At 33.1% G+C, this 22,048-nt stretch overlaps 2 protein-coding genes across 2 annotated transcripts; both read right to left on the bottom strand.

Moving 5' to 3' along the window:
* Nucleotides 1-1,025: 1,025 nt before the first annotated feature.
* Nucleotides 1,026-7,937, bottom strand: LOC115717395 (flavonol synthase/flavanone 3-hydroxylase). The gene is made up of 3 exons (XM_030646361.2): nt 7,258-7,937; nt 6,286-6,613; nt 1,026-1,463 (listed from the first exon to the last, which is right to left on the bottom strand). Exons 1-3 carry the CDS (start codon nt 7,728-7,730, stop codon nt 1,251-1,253), a joined length of 1,014 nt encoding a protein of 337 aa, XP_030502221.2. The 5' UTR covers nt 7,731-7,937; the 3' UTR covers nt 1,026-1,250.
* Nucleotides 7,938-19,154: 11,217 nt separating this feature from the next.
* LOC115699820 (uncharacterized) lies at nt 19,155-19,976 on the bottom strand. Its single transcript, XM_061116372.1, has 2 exons — nt 19,521-19,976; nt 19,155-19,439 (listed from the first exon to the last, which is right to left on the bottom strand). Exons 1-2 carry the CDS (start codon nt 19,974-19,976, stop codon nt 19,155-19,157), a joined length of 741 nt encoding a protein of 246 aa, XP_060972355.1.
* Nucleotides 19,977-22,048: the final 2,072 nt, after the last annotated feature.

Genomic DNA, 22,048 nt, shown 5'->3' on the forward strand with positions numbered 1-22,048 from the left:
ACTATAAAAGGAACATGATGCTCTCATCTCATCCAACTGATCATTCAACAAAACATAAACCTAGTTTTCTATGTCAGATAACTAGTAGATGAGAGACACATTCTATACAGTTTTCAAGCCTCCTTCATTGTTTTTCATAATCGAGCCTATAGTGGTAGAGTACCATGCCCACACATAACAAGTCAAGTACTCAATCATAGTGAGTAAGACGGTGGTAACCAAACCTGAAGGAGAGAAAGAGATCTAGGCTCAGGTCTTTATAATAGTCTGCGATACAAAGGAACAAGAGTTAGAGATCTGAGCGGAAGGATTCATATTATTCTGCTGCAACCAATGTAAGATTTTCTAAACTCTTCTGTGTTTAATTATTTCATTGTTTTAGAGATATTTATATTTAGGATGTTAATCAATATACTTGTTAATAAATCTAGATCTAGTAAAATATTCCCAGCACCAATACACTTCAAAACCCTAGTATTAACTAATAACCCTATCTCCACAAACTCTCTCTCTCTCTCTCTCTCTCTCTCTCTCTCTCTCTCTCTCTCTCTCTCTCTCTCTCTCTCTCTCTCTCTCTCCCTCCGACCACGACCCTTGTCGCTCGTACTGGCTTAGGTATGGTTTCTCACTCATTCTCATTCCTGGTCTCTTATTTCTCTCTCTGATCACCGCCTCTCCATTTTTGCAGGTGATTGATTTGTACATTACACAATATATATTTGATAATTTTTATGTAATATATTGTGTAATATTTATATTTAGTGTAATATTTGCAGTTTGAGTTTTGATTTGTGTAGTATGTAAGATTAGTATTTATTTTTATTTTTAATTATGCTTAGATTGGGTTCATCTGGGCTCAGATCTAAAGTTTTCCTTTATTTAGTGTGTTTATTATAAATAAGTGCAAAAATTATTTTTATACATGTTTGCAAGTGTTGAAAACCGATGCGAACTATTTGTTGGTAACCAACACAAATATACATGTTTTTGGTGTTTGCAATATACATATCGGTTAGGGAAACTAATGACAAAACTTTTAATAACAGTTAAAAACCGACAGGAAATAAGCTTTTTGTGGTAGTGCTAGCACCCCATTTGGAGATGCTGTTAGCTCTAGTTAACACACATTACACGCAGATTGGTGGAAATCAAACATAATAATAACTATGTATAATAATGCTTTAAGATTGTTATAAATTATTAATTTATTTTATAAATATAATAATGTTTTGAAATTAATATATGATCATTCACTGGGGAATCTTGTTGAGTTTGCAGTAGGCATAATCCTTGAAGAGTTTGGTCTTGAACTTTGGAGGGTTGTCCTGAGTCAGCAACTCGGGTATGGGTCCCACCACGAACTCAGCAGGTGGTTCCAAGAACACTGGCCATGACATCCTCACTTTGCTCTTATTCACTGTTGTTCTGTGCAGAACACTCTTGTACAATCCATTGCTTGCAATCTGTACCATGCATCCAAATATATATCTTATATTACTACTACGTACGTATTAATATAGTAAAAAACTAAATACTACTTGTTTAAAAAAAAAGAGAGAGATAAATTACTATAGCTGAGTGAATCATTGCAGTTTATGGAAAAGGATTATTGAATTAAAGTACCAATATCATGTGAAATTTGTTATGAGAACTAATTTTTTTTTTTGAAACAAGTAACATTTAGTTTCTGATATTAAGAATATTAAGTTTTAAAATAAAATAAAAATAAATGTAATGCATCTGAATCGTCCACGTGTCTATATTTATGAGTTAACGGAAATAGTAGTAACGATATAAGAGAATTGTAACATTAGGTATTTTTATCTCCAAAAATAAAAATTAGGTATTTAAGTGTATAAATCTGAAACATTAAGTATTTATGTCGTAATTTACTCTAATAATAATTAACATTGTGACCGTTTCCAAAAAAAAAAAAAAATTAACATTTTCAAAACAAAAATAAATTATTTTTAATTATATTCAATATATATTTTTTTTTTATCAATATTTGTTTTATTTTTTTTCACTACTTTATCTCATTTCAGGATTATTCTCCAGGCTTTAAATAAAAATAAAAATATTTATTTCAAAATGCATTTTTATTCTTATTTTAATTTTTCAATAAAAATAAATGTTGAACATATTTTATTGGAAAATTTTACAATACAACCCCTTAAAATGAATATATTGATACACCCCTATCTGTTTTAGCATGAAAATAATTTTTTAGTCAAATTTTTTCTCATGGTCATGTACGTTATAGTTATTTAAGACATCCTGCAAAATTTTAAGAAATTTGAAAAAATTTAACACGCCGAAAATTATATTCAAACGTGTTGCACGCGTGACTATTTTATTTTATACGCGTGTAAAATAGACTGTTTGAACATTGTTTTCTATATTGTAAATTATTCTGTATTTTTCAAAATTTTGTAGGATATCTTAAATAGTTATAACGTACATGAATATGAAAAAAAATTAGACTAAATTTTTTTTCTGAATGCTGAAACAAGTTAAGAGTGCAGCAGTACATCCCTTTTAACGGGGTGCATTGTAGAATCACCCTATTTTATTTTTCAAAATCGAAAAACTATTTTATTTTTTATTTTTAGAGTTTAAAAATTCAAAAATAAATTCTTTAGGGTGATTCTACAATGCACCCCCTTAAAAGGGATGTACTGATGCACTTTTAACTTGTTTCGGCATCCAGAAAAAAAATTTAGTCTAATTTTTTTTCATATTCATGTACGTTATAGCTATTTAAGATATCCTACAAAATTTTGAAAAATTTGGAATAATTTACAATATAGAAAACAATGTTCAAACAGTCTATTTTACACGCGTATAAAATAAAATAGTCACACGTGCAACACACTGTTTGAACATAATTTTCTGCGTGTTAAACTTTTCTATATTTCTTAAAATTTTGCAGGATGTCTTAAATAACTATAACGTACATAACCATGAGAAAAAATTTGACTAAAAAATCAGATGCTAAAACAGATAGGGGTGCATCAATATATCCATTTTAAGGGGGTGCATTGTAGAATTTTCCAATTCTTTATGAGAGAGATTCGATACTTATATATAATATTAAAATTTTGGGTGATTCTACAATGCACCCCCTTAAAAGAGATATATTGATGCACTCCCTACTTGTTTCGGCATCTAGAAAAATATTTTAGTCTAATTTATTTTTTCATATTCATGTATGTTATAGCTATTTAAGATATCCTACAAAATTTTGAGAAATTCAGAATAATTTACAATATAGAAAATGATGCTCAAACAGTCTATTTTACACGCGTATAAAATCACTCGTGCAACACACTGTTTGAACGTAATTTTCGGCATGTTAAACTTTTCTAAATTTCTTAAAATTTTATAGGATGTCTTAAATAACTATAATTTACATAACTATGAGAAAAAATTTGACTAAAAAATTATTTCAGATACTATAACAAACAGAGATGTATCGGTGTATCCCTTTTAAGGGAGTGCATTATAGAATTTTCCTAAAATTTTTACGAGAGAGGTTTCGATACTATATAGTATTAAATTTTGGGTGATTCTACAATGCACTCCCTTAAAAGGGATGTTGCACCATCTACTTGTTTCGGCATCCAAAAAAAAAATTTAGTCTAATTTTTTTTCATATTCATGTACGTTATAGCTATTTAAGACATCCTACAAAATTTTAAGAAATTCGGAATAATTTATAATATAGAAAATAATGTTCAAATAGTCTATTTTACACGCGTATAAAATAAAATATTCACGCGTGCTACACACTGCTTGAACGCAATTTTCGGCGTGTTAAACTTTTCTGAATTTCTTAAAATCTTCCAGGATGTCTTAAATAAGTATAATTTACATGACCATGAGAAAAAAATTGACAAAAAAATTATTTCGGATACTAAAACAGATAGACATGTATCAGTATATTCCTTTTAAGGAGGTGCATTATAGAATTTTCTTAAAATTTTTTAGTAGAGTATCATTTTTTTCTTATATTGTAAAACTATTTTTGTTTTTGAAATTATAATTAAAAAAATAAAAAATACACGTACAAGGTGCGGTTGACACCACACCACACCGCTCTTAGAAAAATACTAGCTAATATTTTTAATAACTTTTAATATATATTTTTGGAAAATTCTACAATGCACCCCTTTAAAATAGATATATTGATGCACCCCTATCTATTTTAGCATCCGAGATAATTTTTTAGTCAATTTTTTTTTATAGTTATGTACGTTATAGTTATTTAAGACATCCTGCAAAATTTTAAGAAATTTGGAAAAGTTTAACACGCCGAAAACTATGTTCAAACAGTGTGTTGCACGCGTGACTATTTTATTATACGCGTGTAAAATCGATTGTTTGAACATTGTTTTCTATATTGTAAATTATTCCGAATTTCTCAAAATTTTGTAAGATATCTTAAATAGCTATAACGTACATGAATATAAAAAAAATTAGAGTAAAATTTTTTTTTAGATGCCAAAATAAGTTAAGAGTACATCAATACATCCCTTTTAAAGGGGTGCATTGTAGAATCACCCTATATTTTTATTCCTCCAAATATATATATATATATATATTTATGGAAAATTCTACAATGCACCCCCTTTAAATGGATATATTGATGCTACCCTATCTGTTTTAACATCCGAAATAATTTTTTAGTCAAATTTTTTCTCATGGTCATGTATGTCATAGTTATTTAAGACATCCTACAAAATTTTAAGAAATTGGGAAAAGTTTAACACACCGAAAATTATGTTCAAACAGTGTGTTGCACGCGTGACTATTTTATTTTATACACATGTAAAATAGACTGTTTGAACATTGTTTTCTATATTGTAAATTATTCCGAATTTTTCAAAATTTTGTAGGATATCTTAAATAGCTATAACATACATGAATATAAAAAAAAAAAAAATTAGACTAAAAAATTTTTCTGGATGCTGAAACAAGTTAAGGGTGCATCGGTACATCCCTTTTAAGGGGGTCCATCGTAGAATCACCCTATATTTATTTAACTTTTAGTTTTATTTAATCTCTTATTAGAAGTTTCAGTTTGTTTAAACATTGTATTTATCAATTATGTACACATATATTAATAAAAAAAATACCATAAATTAACCTTTAATTTATATTTTTATAATTAAAAAATATATAATATGTATCATAGGTTATACTAATATTGATTGAGTTAATTTATACATTTTGTATCATAACTTTATAGTACCTTTATTATTTTATTTGCACATAATTATTTTTAGTTATGAATTTTGTAAATTTAAATATTTTTATTGTAATATTTTAAGTATTAAATTAGTTAGATATTATTGCAAACCGCTCACACTACACTATACACCGCATTTTGTTATGCAGTTTTGAGATTTATATAATGCGGTTACAGTTTGAAAAATTGCTCAAACCACTCTAAAAAATTTGCCAAAAACTGGATCACTGGGAATAATAAGAACAGTTATACCACTACATTCCTCAATATATAATTAAGGAAAATTCTACAATGCACCCCATTAAAATGGATATATTGATGCACCCCTATCTGTTTTAGCATCTGAAATAATTTTTTAGTCAAATTTTTTCTCATAGTCATGTATGTTATAGTTATTTAAGACATCCTGCAAAATTTTAAGAAATTTGGAAAAGTTTAACACGCCGAAAATTATGTTCAAACAGTATGTTGCACGCGTGACTATTTTATTTTATACGCGTGTAAAATAGACTGTTTGAACATTGTTTTCTATATTGTAAATTATTCTGAATTTTTCAAAATTTTGTAGGATATCTTAAATAGCTATAATGTACATGAATATGAAAAAAATTAGACTAAAAAATTTTTCTGGATGCCGAAACAAGTTAAGGTGCATCAGTGCATCCCTTTTAAGGGGGTGCATGGTAGAATCACCCTATAATTAACGTATACGTTTAACATATATGGTACATACTGCATAGGGATGGGCATATGAACCTATAAGTTATAGGGTTGGCTAATTAATGCTCTTATATCTTAATTATTAATATAAAAAATTATATATAGAAGTGTAATTTTCTAAAAGTTAGGTAAGTCCCAACAAAATCAGTTAATTACATTATTTGGTATGGTGTAATATTTTTATAAGAATGATAGTCTTTGTTATTTTTATGTTTAGCATAAAGTTTTTAAGTTCGAGAAAATTATTGCTCCATATAAAGGTAACATTTATTATTATTTTTAATTATTAATAATAATATAATAAGAATGAATACCTGGGCCTGATCACCAATGTGAATGACAAGGGCATTAGGGATGTATTGGACATCGATCCAATGGTTGTGATGGAAAACTTGAAGACCAGGGACATCATTGGGGACAAGAATGGTGAGAGAGGACAAGTCAGTGTGAGGCTGAACTCCAAGAGCAAGATCAGGACGAGGGCATGGTGGGTAATAATTAATCTTCATCATATATTCAATCTCTTCTCCTCCCACTGCTTCCTTCATCCTACTCTCTTCCAACTCTAACCCTAATGAAAGACTCTTCAATATCTCATCTCCCACTTCTTTCACGTACTTCCCATACTCTTCATTTACCTCCCTATAATATATTACAAAATTAAATAAAAACCCTTTTTAGGTAATTAAAGTGATCACAAACCATATCATTTCCCTTTTCTTTTAGTCATCATCACTTTAATCTATCGTTATTGTCTCTCAATATCTCTCTATAATTATTAGATAAAAGTAATAATAACATCTCTCTATTTATTGCTGTCAACTTTTTGGTAAATAATTACAAGTAGGTAAAGTACAACCCTATTGATTAATATAGGATGTAACGAGAAAAAAATAAAATAAAATAACATAACCATTTTCTTAATTCACCTAATTAATCTATATTAAATGCTATATTTAGTGTGATTATATATATATAAAAAGCTATATTAAACTTGCGAATAGCTAGAAGTTAACATACTCTTTTATGGAAACTGTTTTTGTTAAGTTGTATTTAATTAGTATATAGGTTTTGAAAATTTCATATGTTTACAAAAGCCAGAACTAAACTGTTGCATTGGCTAAATCCATTTTTGTAGAGAAATCTTTTACCAGTGCACCCGCACTTGATCAATTAGAATATTTGGTAAATTTCGAAAATATTTTAAATTAAAAATATGATTAAAATATTTTGTTAAAAGCGTAACTTAAAGCCTCAATAAACATATATAAATAAATTAGAGATACCTGTAAGAGGGAGGATTTTTGGGCCAAAATTGGTAGTTAATGGTGGAAGGAGGCCATATCCTATGAAAGAGATGATCGACCCAAGATTTGGCACCCTTAGATATCTTGGATCCATAGCCTTCAATGGATGTGGCCCCAAGTGGCCTGGCATAGACTTCTTTCTCTTCTTGTGGAAGCTCAAAGAATTCTTCTCCAACATTCTTCAACTTCCTTATCAGCTCAACAGGCATCTTATGGTTCACCACTTGGAAGAAACCCCACTCCTTTGCAGCCTGGACAATTGACCCGACCCGCTTCTCCTGATCCGGCTCACTCAGATCAACGGTGGGGATTTCAGGGATTGGCCCTTTGAATGTGGTGAGAATGGGCTGATCCTCCACTGGCATTATGAACTCATCTGGGATTGTGTCTTTCATTTCAGCATTGATGGAATGAGCTATGGATTGTACTCTCTCCTTCACCACCTCCGCCATATTATTATTAATTAATTATATTTATTATTGGAAAAAGAGTACTACTGAGCTGAAGATGAAGAAGAAATAAGAAGAAAGAAATGGTCCACGGGGTTTTGCTGATATATATACACCTACATATATAGAGAGAGAGAGAGAGAAAAAGTTGAGAAAGTTGGTTAATATAAGGACCTTCACCTCCTAGAGGAGGTCTCAGTAATTAATTAGTAAGCGAGTTTAGTGTATTAGTTTAATTAATGATCAAATAGGTGTTTACGTTTGAGAGAAAGAGAGAGAGAGTAATATAGACGTGGCCACTAAAAATTGGGAGAGAGCTAACAACCACGCAGACTCCATGCTATGTTATATCCGGAGCAATCAAAGGCTTCTTCTTCTTCTTTTTTTTTTTTTTTTGAAATGAGGAATTAATGGCTTTATTAATTTTAATTTTTTTTAAACAGTTTGTATATTTATTATCGGAACAGTATCTATATTTCCTTTTAATTTTTTTTTTTTTTGAAACAGTATGTATATTTATTATGATAAATGTTAAAAGACACCCGTGGTGCCAAGCACTCTCTTACGTGTCAATATAACTATTGGTTTAATTAAATATCGGGTTCTATATAGTTAAATATAATAACTTTTAGGGAGTATCACTAGTGAATCGCAAGACAACACGTCTTAAAGGTGTTAAGCACTACTGGTATCCAATAACAATGCTCATTTATTAATATTGACATAGGCCGACCAAGTAACTCCTAAAAAAATGAAAAAAAAAAATTATATATAAATTTTGATTAGTTATAATATATTTTTTTTAATTAAAAATAATAAATAGAAACATATAATAATAATTTTAACATGTTGATTAAACTATACCATACCCTCAATTTTAATTCTGAATCCGTCACAAATTATTGAAATAGTATGTATATTTATTATTAGAGCATGGTTATTTTTTTGAAAAATGCTTGATGGGGTAAAAAATTTGGCAAAATATAAGAATGTTATACCATTAGAGATAAAAAAAATGTTATTTTTGAAATTTACATTGATGTCACACAATGGCATTGATTCTATGTATTTTTTTACAATAAAAAATAATATATATATATAATAGTTTAATAAAAAAAAATTATACATATATAATAATGTATGATATTATAATTATAACATTTTTAAAAACTGTCAAAAATAATGTAGAAGAAAGAAAAATAAAATATAATATATTTGAATGATATGAAGATATATAGCACTTTTAAAAGTTACTATCATTAAGATACTCTTGGTAGCTTAAACCTATCTAACCTCGATTTTTATTATTTGTGAGCATAATTATTATAAAAGGGTAATGATGGTATTTAAGATGTTAAATAAAAATGAATGCTTCATTTATGTGACAAACTCCTATAGTCTATCAAAATAATAATAATAAAAAAAAAATTAGCTTCGTTCAAAAAAATAAAAATAAATAAATAAATAAAAATTAGCTACAGTGTCATTAATCAATTTAATTATTTATGCTGCTGTTAGATTATATTAGTTGGATTACATATTAGTTAGCTAGTGTCGTGGCTTTTAATTTTACTGTAGCTGAGTTTTTCTTTTCTTTTTTTCATTTTTTTTTTTAAGAAAAGCATGAATTTATATAAGGCTAATTAACGAACCAAATTAAGTGTTATAGAAGCATTAAAAAATCTAAAAAAAGCATCAATCCACATCTTAACACCTATAGTAATAGACGTAACTAGTGCATGAATTACGCTATTTGCATTATACGCGAAATAGCCTGACACGAACCACCATCAACAGCTAATAGAGAAATAATTTAACAATAATAAATAAACTTTATTTATTAGCTGAGTTTTTCTATTTGTGGGTTATTGAGAATTTATTTATTTATGAGTAATTTGCTGCTAAATTTCCTAAACTTTGAAGTTTGGTAGATTGAAATTTTAGGGGCTAAACTCCTTAATTTACATAATCATTTTGCTCTGTGATTTTTCTGTCCACTTTGGTTAAGTGTCAGAGTAGATTACCACAGTATTGTATACAAGTGTACAAGTAGTGAAATTTTATTGGTTCACCTAATATTAATACTTAACAAAAATTAATTTAAAAAATTTTAAAATGCGAAAAAACATATAATTAAAAATATTTTTTTTTCACTTTTTCTATTTTTTTCTTTCTTTCTTCTTCTTCCTCTGGAATGCCTACCCTCTCTCTTCCTCTTCTTCCATGGACGCTCATTTGATACTCTCTCTGCTTGTGCACCACTGTCGACGGAACAAGAGCATCGTGTTCCAGCCTAGAACCTCGAAAACCTTGACCCCATGCAGACCCAAAACTAATATGTCATGATGAATGGCTCAGTTTTTTCATCTGAGTCATATCCTGGCAGTTTGCCATATTCTCCTTCTTGATAATTCCTAAATTTATCCTCCAATTGTATTACTCGCAATTGAATAGGATCCATAGGTTGTTGATTCGTGTTTTAATTAAGTTGGTTACGCAAATTAAGTGTATTTCGATTTAAGTGCTTGTGAAGGTCTGCCTGCCTTCAATTTAACCTCTCATGGAGATCAGGTTCACGTTGCCTTTGCTCGTAATTACTCACGGACCTAGTCCCTGAGTAACTTTCAGACTGAAAAATTGTGCGAGTTACTTATACTTTCCTGGTCAGTAAACTAATGTCGAGATCTGCTCCCATCTCGCGTTTGTCTATTTGTTCCAGTCGACCTACTATGCCCGTAGGATCGCGATTCTCATGTACTTGAACTTACTTCACGCATCCCATCTCGCATTGGTCTTCTTCTTCGAAAGAGATTAGACACACGTCCCCTACTTAGGTAAGTGTGCATATTTTCTTTGTCCGTGCGAGAAGGCCTTTGTGGATGCCTTGGGGGGCGACCACCGGACCTAGGTTGGTTTCCAAGATTCCTTCCAGCATTACAAGGGATTTCCTTGTTTCCTGGTCGCAGTTTTCTTGCCTTTGCGTTCATGCAAGATAACTCAAGTATATCAGTCTGCTCATTCCCTTGGTTTGCAAATCCATGGAAGTTCTTGGAACATCACGTCTATGTTCTTGATTTCTTGTATTACTTGGGTTGGGTTGATTTTTTTTATCCATTGGGACATCCATCGCATTCCCAAGTTGTTCTTCCTGAGCATTTATGGGATTCCCTTGGTTATTTTCCTGCCTCCTGGTCCTGGAGCCTCGAGGTCTTCCTCGTGGTCTCCTTACAATTGGATCAGGTTGGTTTTAAGGAACTGTTCCCTGTGCAGCCCTGGCTGTCGTGACTTGATGTCACCCAATTAGTTACATTGCGGTCGCGGTAGTAAACGGGCTATATATCGTATCCACAGAGAGGAAAAATACACTCAAAAGGATAGTTAGTAATTTTACGAGAATAAAATAAAAACATTGAATGTGATGAGAATATTGAGAAAATAATTTTTGAAAATTAAACAAGTAATTAAAATGAGAAGTGATCAGAAAATAATTATGGAAGACACAAGCTTCGTACATGCAATTATATTTTCTTAATAAAATTGATTCTTTAAACTCAACTACAATTTTACACCATTAATTATAGTTGAAAAATGTGTATAATTAAGCTCACTAGAAAAATATGTTCTCTAATTAAATTGATACTACTTCTAAAATACTATCATATTATATAATTTAAGTCGACAAAATACTGCCGGCAGAATGCAGTAATAATCATATAATATAATAAACACCCTAATAATTAATAATCTAACTTACATAAGAAAAGCATGATTGAATTTATATAAAAGATACTATTAAATTTAAAGTGTAAATTAGAAGAAGATAAATTTAATATAACATCTGAAAATGAAGAACAAAGAGAATCAATATATTAGAAAAATAAAAATTGCATGAACTTACACTTGAGTCTTGCCAAAGAAATTAGCCTAAAAAATACATTGTCTTTACACCAAAATTAATAAAGTAAAATAAAGAAGAAAGAAAGAAAAAGATAAATTTTGGTATAATAACAGTACTAGTAAAATTTAAGGGAAATTTGAATTTCTATCCATATTTTATACCCAAATTAATTCTCTAAACATATACTTATAACTATTGAAAAAATAGGATTACTTTTCCCTAAACCCTAAAATACCCCTCTCATTATTGTCAACCATCTCTCTCTCTTCCTCCTTTCTCTCTCAAATCAAACCCAAAATCAACCCATACCATACCGGCCGAATCACCACGGGACCACCCATTTACCCAAATCTCTTCCTCGTGGAACCACCCGCGCGATTCCTCTCTTCCTCCTCGAACCACCCACGCACGGCGTTCACCATCCACGCCCATTCATCTACACCCATCTCGACCGAACCACGCACGCCAATCCACCACGCACGACGAACCACGAAAGTCGGCCGAACACCACCGGAGATAAAAGGCAAACTCACGGGCGAACACGCAAAGTCAGCCAAGGTTAGATTTTATGGTATTTTTTAATTTTTTAATTGTTGATTTAGGTTTAAAATGCTTTTCCTTGATAGATTTAGGATCTGTGATTTAGTATGTGATTTAGGGTGTGATTAGGGTCTGTTCCATCAAGGAAGAAGAAGGTCTGATGTGGGGCCCAATAGTCGGTCCGATGGTCATTAGATAGTCCGATGCACCAAAAATGCTTGCAGGCCCGACGGGCCCGATGGGGCCCGATACATAGCCCGATGCCTATATGGGATCGGGCCAGATTTTTGACCTGATGGTGTCCGGTATATGGCCCGATGGCCAAGATTAATTTTGCACCCTGATGGTCCCCCGATATATGGCCGGATGGCCAAAGAAGTTGAATATAAGAACTCTCTTCAAATTAACCTATATATATATCCTTAAATTCCTTTTTCCAACTTAATTAAACCATGACAATTTCTTTTTTCTTTTAAATATATGACACGTCCACCTTTCTGAATGATGACATATGATAATCAATAATTAAATAAAAAAAACACGAACATTATATATATCATTATCTGTTCACTTCTTTTGGTACCACATGCAATGCAACCTTCATATATAATATAAATGATGATGATAATGATCAATAATCAATAATCAAGGCTCCTCATTGTTGTATTGGAACTGATCCTCACGCTGGTTCTGATACCCTTCAAAGGAGTTGCGGTTGTTGTTATTGGTCTCGTACGACCTGTCGCTCGCATTGCTATTGTGGCCGTAGTAGTTGTTGTTGTTGTCGTTTTCCCTGTTGTTGTACCAATTGTTGTTCTTGGGTTCGGCCACAATAGGTTAATTAAGTTGGAAAAAGGAATTTAAGGATATATATAGGCTAATTTGAGGAGAGTTCTTATATATGGCCAGTGTTTTTCATTTTATTTTGTTATGATTCTTTAGTTCTTTCCAATTACAAAAGCTAATAACATAAAAAATATGATATTAAAGTTCACGTCTCAGTCATCATCTAAAATGTCAATAAATGTTTTAATAGACCACTGTGCTGACTAATGACCCACACCTCCCAACTTGCCTTCTAATTTTAATGGCAATTCAAGTCGCAATACTAGTAGGAATTATTACTGGTTAAGCTTTTAATTATTTGGGGTGGAACCCAATAGAATAATTATTTGGGTTGGGTTATGTGATAAAATTTAAGGCATTTCAGATTCATTAAATTTATTAATTCATGATTAAATTATTATTTATATTTTTTATAAAAAAGTTTAAAAGAAAAAAAAAATTACTTACAAAAATATAATATAAAATAATGTTAGTTTACATTTAATGTCGGATATGTGGGGTTGGAAGTTTAATTAGGGGACAATAATATTTTTTCTTTGGTATAATTAAGACAAAGTGAAATAAAAAAAAATATGTTTTAGCCGGCCAAAATGCAAAGGCTCTTTAGGAAAAAAAAATGCAAAGGCTAAGACTAGACGATGATTTGGTGTTTTGTGGTATTTCGATTAATTTATATTAACAAAAATTAATTTTAGTTGCATGGAAATTTCAAGTGTAATACTTTTTTTTATTTTTTAAATAATCCATTCATACTTGTAATAATTAATAAAAAAAATATGGAAACCCAAATTTTTACTTCCAGCTATTTTTTCTGGTGTTTTTTTCCAGTCTTCCAAAGTTCTACGCCTTTTACTTCCAGTGTCAGAACATTGCACTGGTCGTGTGACTTGGCGGGGCGGTAGTTAGTATTACCCCAAAGTGAAAGCTAAATTTGTGGAGATGCAGTTGTTGGAAAGGGTGAAGGAGGAATCTCCTTTCAAGCATTTTTTTGTGAGAGAGCCATTAGCATTTTCGGGTGCACTTATCCACCAGCTCTTCATGCATAAGATCAAATCAGATAAGGATGATGAGGTGCATTTTCACATTGCAAAGAAGAGATGTCGATTCGCCCGAGCTGAGTTTGCCTTGGTGACTGGGCTTAACATGTTACGTGGACCTACTGAGACTGAGGTTGAAGAGAAGGCAAAGTCAGACCGTTTGATAGTAGAATACTTTAATGGAGATCCATCCATCAGCATTGGTTGACTGCGCAGCGTCTTTGAGAGTTGCACTGATAAGGATGATGTTTACAAGCTGGGTTTGGTGCTGTTTGTGATGGGTGTTTTGACTGGGAAAGAGGAGAAGATCCTAGTTCCACCATTTATTATGAGAATGGCTAACGACCTTCCTTTTTCCTACCAATACCCGTGGGGGAAAATTTCTTTCAACTTGTTGAAAGATACTTGGAGTAAGGACTTCGTAGAAAAGAAGAAGCATATGGATAAGAAGATTGAAAAGGGAACAACTCAGAAGGAGTCGAAGTACTCTGTCTATGGATATGCTGTAGCATTGCATTGGGCATATGAGTCCATCCTGAAGCTTGCTGAGAAATTTGCGATCAGAAAATCACACAGCTTTCCTAGAATGGTGAACTGAGAGAGTAAGGAGGCGCCACTCGGGAAAGAGGAAGTCATCAGATTGTTTGCAAAAAACGTAAGTTTTTTAATTCATTTTATTTGTTCACGTTTATTTATTTATTTCATTTTAATCCAAGTTTAATAATTTTTTTGTTCTTATTTGCAGTTGACAGTGTACTCCATTTTATGTCCGCGAGCTCATGAGGCCGAGTTTTTGAGCAACGTCACTGGAGGTGAGGCTCCTCTATTTGTAGATATGGAGGAATTGGTTATTGGCAGTGATGGAGAGCCTACTTAGGATAGTTTGCGCAGCCAGGCTTCGAAGCTTGCACAGACGCTAAAACAACGAGTGGAGGAAGCTGGAATCTTCAGAGCTGATACACCACCACACTCTCCACGATCAGAGGCTCGTTCTGTTCCACCACCTGCATCAATGCCCCATTCTGCATCCATGCCTAAGTCAGCATCTATTCCCAGTACTTCACAGCCTCAGGAACCAATATCTTCTGTCATATTGACAAGATTAAAGCGTGTTGAGAACGAACAACTTGCTTTAAAGCAAGGGCAGACTGATATTCTGAAAGGGCAGACAGAGATAATGGGCTACTTGAAGACCCTATCGGCTCTCATGGGAGATCCGAGAAGGCCCAGCGCAGAGGTAGAGCCACAGCCAGACGCCGTGTCTCCAGGAGATGAGTTCATTCTTCCCAATGATTACAGACCTAATGATGTGGAAGATGTACTCCATAAACCTCAAAACATGTCGATCACGTCCATTAGAGATACCCAAGATTCAGAGGTACAGGTTTTAGAGACCGTTCCAACACTGGTGGAGAAGATACCGAAGAAAAGGCCAAGGTGGTTTGACGAGTACACCGAAATGAAGAAGAAGATGAAGGCATCGATAGCCAATGTGAATGTTGACCCACTTCGGCCCGTTGATGAGAAGCCACTACATAGTTTTCGAAATTGGTTAGTAAGAACCATCGGAAACAAGTATTCGATAGACGTCTTCACCGGTGTATATGGCGTGGCCTGGTTCCAGAAGCTACTTACGGACAGAGAATAGCTTTCTGATGATGTAAGTTTATTATATGTTGTTATTTACTGCTATTTACCGTTGTTATTTACTGCTATTTACCGTTGTTATTTGTTTTATTTTTTTTTAATGTTGTAATGTGGTTGTGCTGACTTATTTGTATGTGTTGTGCAAAATTTGGATGTGGCTTTCCATATGATGAGGAGGAGGCTACACTTCTTCCCAGAGTTGTACCCACGTAAGTGTACTGTCATGCCATCTTGGTTTTCTTCATCGTTGAAGGATCGGTGGGACGCTTGGAAGACCAATACTGACCATGCTGGCTTTGTCTGGGATGAGTCCCTCTTGAAACTCGTTCGTAGGGATCCAAACCAATTCTTGCCGTCTTGGAAGGGTATGGAGTGCATATACATGGCCATCTTCTTGGACAACCAGAAACATTGGATCGCTATAGAGGCGAATCTTGAGTTGTGGAAGCTATTTGTCTTCGATTCGAGTCTTGGATCTCTAACGAAAGACGAACTGAAGACGCTGATGGATGCTTGGTGCCTTTTATTATCCAAATTGGTGGACCAGTGTGGTGTATGTGACACCCATTACATGGTGATGGTCCCTCAAATGACAGCCTCCGAAAGCTAGGTCAGAAAATTCGACTGGGAAATGATGGACAATAAAGTTGTACCTCAGACAAAATCGAGGTAATTTAAATGCATTTTTGAGAATATGTTTACTAATTAACATAAATTTTTTATTATTATTCTCTATGATTTATTATTCTCTATGATTTATTTATTATATTTGTTGAACAATCTTTACTTTTACGCTAATCTGTTTGAACAATCTACTTATAACCCGAGTCCACTCCTGTTTGTTTTAATGGGTTGAAAAACTTGTAAAACTATGTTTTTTTTAGTTAGTTAAGCACTTCATTACATGCAAACTAAACCAATAACTAAAATAATAGACTTAAAAAAACTAAAAGTCCATGTTTAACACATAACCGTACAAGCAATTCATGAAATACATAACGGGAATAGTACGACACATAATAATATTAAAGTCAACACTCATTTTTAACCTCGGTAGGTGCAAGTGCTTCTGTTCTGCCCCTTGGCACCGCACTTGCTACAATTTCGTGATTTCATAATCCTTTCACCATTACAAGCAGTTCGGTTGTTCTTGATTCTTCTAACCTTTTGCTTCTTGGGTCGCCCTACTGGTTGCTTCTTAACAGGCACTCCAACTGTCATGTTCTTTATGTCAGCAGGCAATTCCCAATCATCCTCGTCACCAACTGGCATAATTGTACCTTTATATTATTGGGTTTTGTGCCCTAAATAAAACTCATTTCAATATAATCAGATTTACTAATTAATAAAGATCAGAAATAACATTTTATGTTGCATGGTTCACATGATTTATTTCATGATTGTTTAATGTATAAATTCTATTAAGTCCAGAACATATGTATTTGTTAATGATTATAGTGTTGTCAGTACAGTGGAATATAATCTTGATCATATGTTCGAAAGTTTCATTCCCTGATTTGTCAGTTCACTGGATTTAGACTGGCATGATAATCAGCGATAGGTATGCTTATACCTTGGATAAGTGTTATGTCCTTTCCAGGGCATTGGCAAAGTTTACCAGTATTGGATGTATGGAGTATACATTGGAAGGGACCGATATTGAACTTTGATTAGATATGTTAAATTTACCGTAATATCTATTCAATATAATATCACCTAGTTGATCCTAGATCAAATGATCTTAATCCTGATATGATTAGGTTCGATCTCAAGAGTATTATACATGTTCTTTGATTTGTTAGTTAAGCCTACTTTTGGGTCAGGGTGATACGTACATTTTGGGAACATGATAGTATAATTGAGTGGGAGCACTAAACATAGATATGGAATCTATAACTTCTATAGGTATTTAGAAGTGAAACGGTGATTTCCTTCGAGCTTGGCTAAACAGAGATAAATGGTTGAGTACTCATTTCACTTCGCTGAAATATCATTTATACGGAGCTAAGTGTTTAAAGGATAAAATACATTGAAAGGGTGTAGCGGTAATTTTATCCCTATACAATGTAGATCATCTATTAGAGGATCATTGATCAAATTAGGATTATAACAATGGATAATTAATAGTGTATCTATATCGTGGAACATATAGAGCGTTCTATATGACTGAGAGTGCAATTCTAAGTTCTATGCATGGATTCAATAAGGAATTAATAAGTCAGTGAATTTACTTGGTAAATTCTTGATCTGCTTATTGAAAGCTCGGTTATATAGGCCCATGGTCCCCATACTAGTTGAGACCATACTGCTTGTAAGACTCAGTTAATTGATTTCAATTAATCAATTATAATTCTAAAGTTAGACTATGTCTAGTTTATGAATTTTTACTAAGCAAGGGCAAAATTGTGAAGAAAAGAGATTCTAGGTTTTATTTATTAATTAAGAGACTTTATATGTCTAATTAATAAATATATTAAATGACAATATTATTTAATAATTAATTTTTAGTTATTAAATAATTGGAATTGGCATTTAAGTGGTTAAATTGGAAAATTGGCATTTTTGAGAAAATAGGATGGAAAAATGACAAAATGGAAAAATTGCAAAGTGGGCCCAATCCACAATCCATGGCCGGCCACACTTAGTGTATTTTACCATTTATTTTTCTATTATTTTAATGCCAAATAAATCTGACCTAAACCTAGGTGGTTACCTATAAATAGGTAGTGATGGCTTCAGGAAAAAGATGATGCATCTCATTCCTTCATAGAAAATTCTAAGCCGCCACTTCCCTTCTCTTTTCTTCTTCAATTTAGAACCTTGAGTGAATGAGTGAGTGCCCACACACATCAAGTGGTATCTCAATCATAGTGTGGAAGATTGTGAAGAATCCAATCAACAATAAGGAGAATCAGCATTAAAGAAGGAGATCCAGGTTCAGATCTTGGTGATGCTCTACTACAGAAAGGAATCAAAGGCTAGAGATCTGAACAGAAGGAGTCATTATATTCCGCTGCACCCAATGTAAGGTTTCCTTAAACCCTTATGTGTTTATTTCATTGTTTTAGAATTCATATTAGGATGTTAATGAAATATACTTGTTAGTAAATCTAGATCCTAGTAAAATATTTCCAACACATATGTCCTCCTCCAATATTCTGTTGTGTAATATGGCGAGCATAGTGTGTACACGCTAATACTTCGCTCCTGTGATGCAGCACATGCATGAGGACGAGGAAACTTCATGCACTGGAACAAGCCGCAAGTGCAAGTCTGTTCCTGCAAGTCCACTACGCCGCCGGTCTGAACAGTTCCTCCAGGGTGAACCTGCAAGGTGTAAGGTCCACATGAGTCAACGTTCAAATACCGACCTTTTTCATAATACAATGTCAAGTCCTCCTCCATTTCTGGTGCTAGGGGTTTCGTCCACTTGTCAGCTTTTTCTTTTCGTGAAGCAAACTACTTTTGGACTTTGGACCTCAGGAATGCTACAGCAGCAGTGATCGGGAAGCCTCTTGCGTCCTTAGTTGTGTTGTTGAAGCTCTCAGCCCAGTTGCTCGTCATTACATTGTAACGTACCCCTGGAAAGTACGACCGGGCCCATTTCTCAAATCCAAGTTCCTCAAGATATTGTGCAACCGCAACATTCACTGCCCGAATATTCTCAAATTCTCTGTGAAACTCTGATCTTGAATACGTGTAGGCAAACGTGTAAATGTTATTCGTGAAGAAGTCAGTCTTGAACTTGTGGTTGACGTTCATAATAATGTGGTGGTAGCATGCAACGTGGTGTGCATCAGGGAACACCATATCCAAAGCACGAACAATGCTTTGATGCCTATCCGAAACAAAGGCTAAGTTCCCAACATCACCAATCGTTTCTTTCAATTTTCTTATAAAATAGGTCCAGGAATTGTGGTTTTCACTGTCAACTATAGCAAAAGCTATCGAAAAGATATGACTCCCTGCATCCAGTGCCACTGCACACAACATTTGCCCACCATACCTAGTCTTCAAGAAAGACCCATTAACGCATACAACAGGTCGACAAAACCTAAACCCCCGAATACAAGGACCCAAAGAGAAGAAACAATACTTGAAGCGACCATCTTCTACCACAAAATCCGTGATTGTACTTGGATTTTTCAACTGTATCATGTCCAAGTAACTAGGTAATTTCGAGTACGAATCTTCAGGTGTACCCCGAGCTAGGTGTAGTGCCTTCTCTCTGCACCTCCATGCCTTTTCATAACTCATTTGGATCCCGTAATCCTTGTGCATACTTTTTCTTATATCAGAGGCTGTTAGGCTATTTTTAGCCTAAGTTTCGGGTCACATTTTATAGTTGTTTTTCTTCTTTATTATTATTTTTGGAATAGAATTACGCTTGTTTTCTTTGATTTCAGGTTTCAACACTTGGAATGTATAAATTGGACAAATTTCGTAAAAATGTTGATCTATAAAATAGAGAAAATTTTAAAAGAGAATAAAGCTGAAACTTCAAGCCTAAATTCGACTATGTTCTGATCATATTTTGGAAAAAGTCAAAACATAAAAGTTTTAGATCTCTTTCTTATCTTTCCAACGCATCTTAAATCAGCCCATTTGGAGTTTGTATGAGAAAGTTATGCCCATTTTACTAAAAGATGTCGAAGCTGAAAATTCCATCTCGCCGCGGCGAGATTTCCATGGCCGCGGCTAGAAAGTCTGGGCAGAAACGTAGTTTTTTGATGCACTTTTGGCCGCGGCGAGACCACTTTTGGCCGCGGCGAGCGTCCGTACGGTCAGGGGTATTTTTGTCCGACGAACCCTAAAAATTAGTTATAAATAGAAAACTGCGATTGGAAGTCGTGAGAGCGATCGTAAACCCTAAAATACAAACCGAGAGCGGCAGGAAGAGCACAGAGATTGAAGTGAAGATCCAGAATTCATCCACCAACAGTTCTTTTCTTTATTCCTCTTTAATTTATTTATGTTGAATATTGCTATAGGAATGGTTATGGATTTGTTTCTGAACTAAATTTCCCATTTAGGGAGGATGATGATTGTTGTTTAATGTTTTGCCTAGTTAATGTTTAATTACCATTCCTCAATTCTTGTGTGTGAAATTATCTTAATTTGTTCTTAATTTCATGTTTAAGATTGATCACCTTGTGCATGCTCTATGATCTCAATTCGAAATCTGAAAAGTGAGAATTGAGAATGCTAAAATTAAGATAATCGATGTTCTATGTGAAACGAAAGTATTTGCATGACTTATGTGACGAGTAGATTATTACTTAATGCTGATTTCATGTTAGTTTAATTAAGGAATTAATTAGATAACATGTGATTTAGAATCTAGAAGATCTGAAAGGAGCTAGGTTATTTCATAATCTGTCATTCACTCCAAGAATAGGATAGTAATTAAGCATTAACGATTTGGGTAAACAACAACAGGATTCTCCTCCCTATTATCTCATCTTGCTCAACTTTCAATTGTGTTATTAAGTTTTCTGAATTACTTTCATATTTTACTGTTTTTAAATCATAATTGCTTTCGATTTGCCGAATAGAATCATAAGTGTAATTTAGTGGTATTTAATCCAATTTCCTGTGGGATCGACCTCACCTGTGTGAGATTTACTACTTGATTGCGTATACTTGCGTAGCGTTTATAATTTTCAGCAACAAGTTTTTGGCGCCGTTGCCGGGGAATTGTATAAAGATTGATATTACATAAAATTATACTAACTTCTACTTTGGTTCTTTTTGCTTATTTCTAATCTGTTTCTTTTAGATTAAATTTTGTAATATTATTAAAAATTAAATTTTGTTCTAATTTGGTTTTACTTTTTAGTTTTAGTATTAATTTTGTTGTTTCAAATTTTTATCTTTTTAGTACTAATTTAGTTTTATTTTTCTTTTAATTTTACTAATGTTTTACTTATGAGTTTGACCTGCAAGATAAATCCAGATGCTATATCTTGAGGATTTTGCCCAACAACACAATGAACCATTCTATTCTGCTTGGAGGAGATTTAAAGAGCTTGGAGAGAGATGTTATCCCACTTTCTCAAGTGGATGTTTTACATGGCTCTTTTATAACAGACTTAATGATGAAACAAGAAACTGGGTTGATTATGGAGCAGAGGTCACTGGAGCGCCTCTATTAATGAGAGGTTATGACGTAATAAATCTGTTGAATGATATGGCAGATTTTGATTACGACTGGCATTGGGATCCATCACTTCAGGGTTGGAGTCACCAATACCCACCTTATTGCCCAAATTCATCCCAACAAACTGAAAAAGAGGAGCAACTACTATCACTTCTACAATCACTTCCAGGAGAGATTAATCGCTTAACTGACA

Source organism: Cannabis sativa, chromosome 5, assembly GCF_029168945.1.
Source record: "Cannabis sativa cultivar Pink pepper isolate KNU-18-1 chromosome 5, ASM2916894v1, whole genome shotgun sequence".
Classification (NCBI taxonomy): domain Eukaryota; kingdom Viridiplantae; phylum Streptophyta; class Magnoliopsida; order Rosales; family Cannabaceae; genus Cannabis; species Cannabis sativa.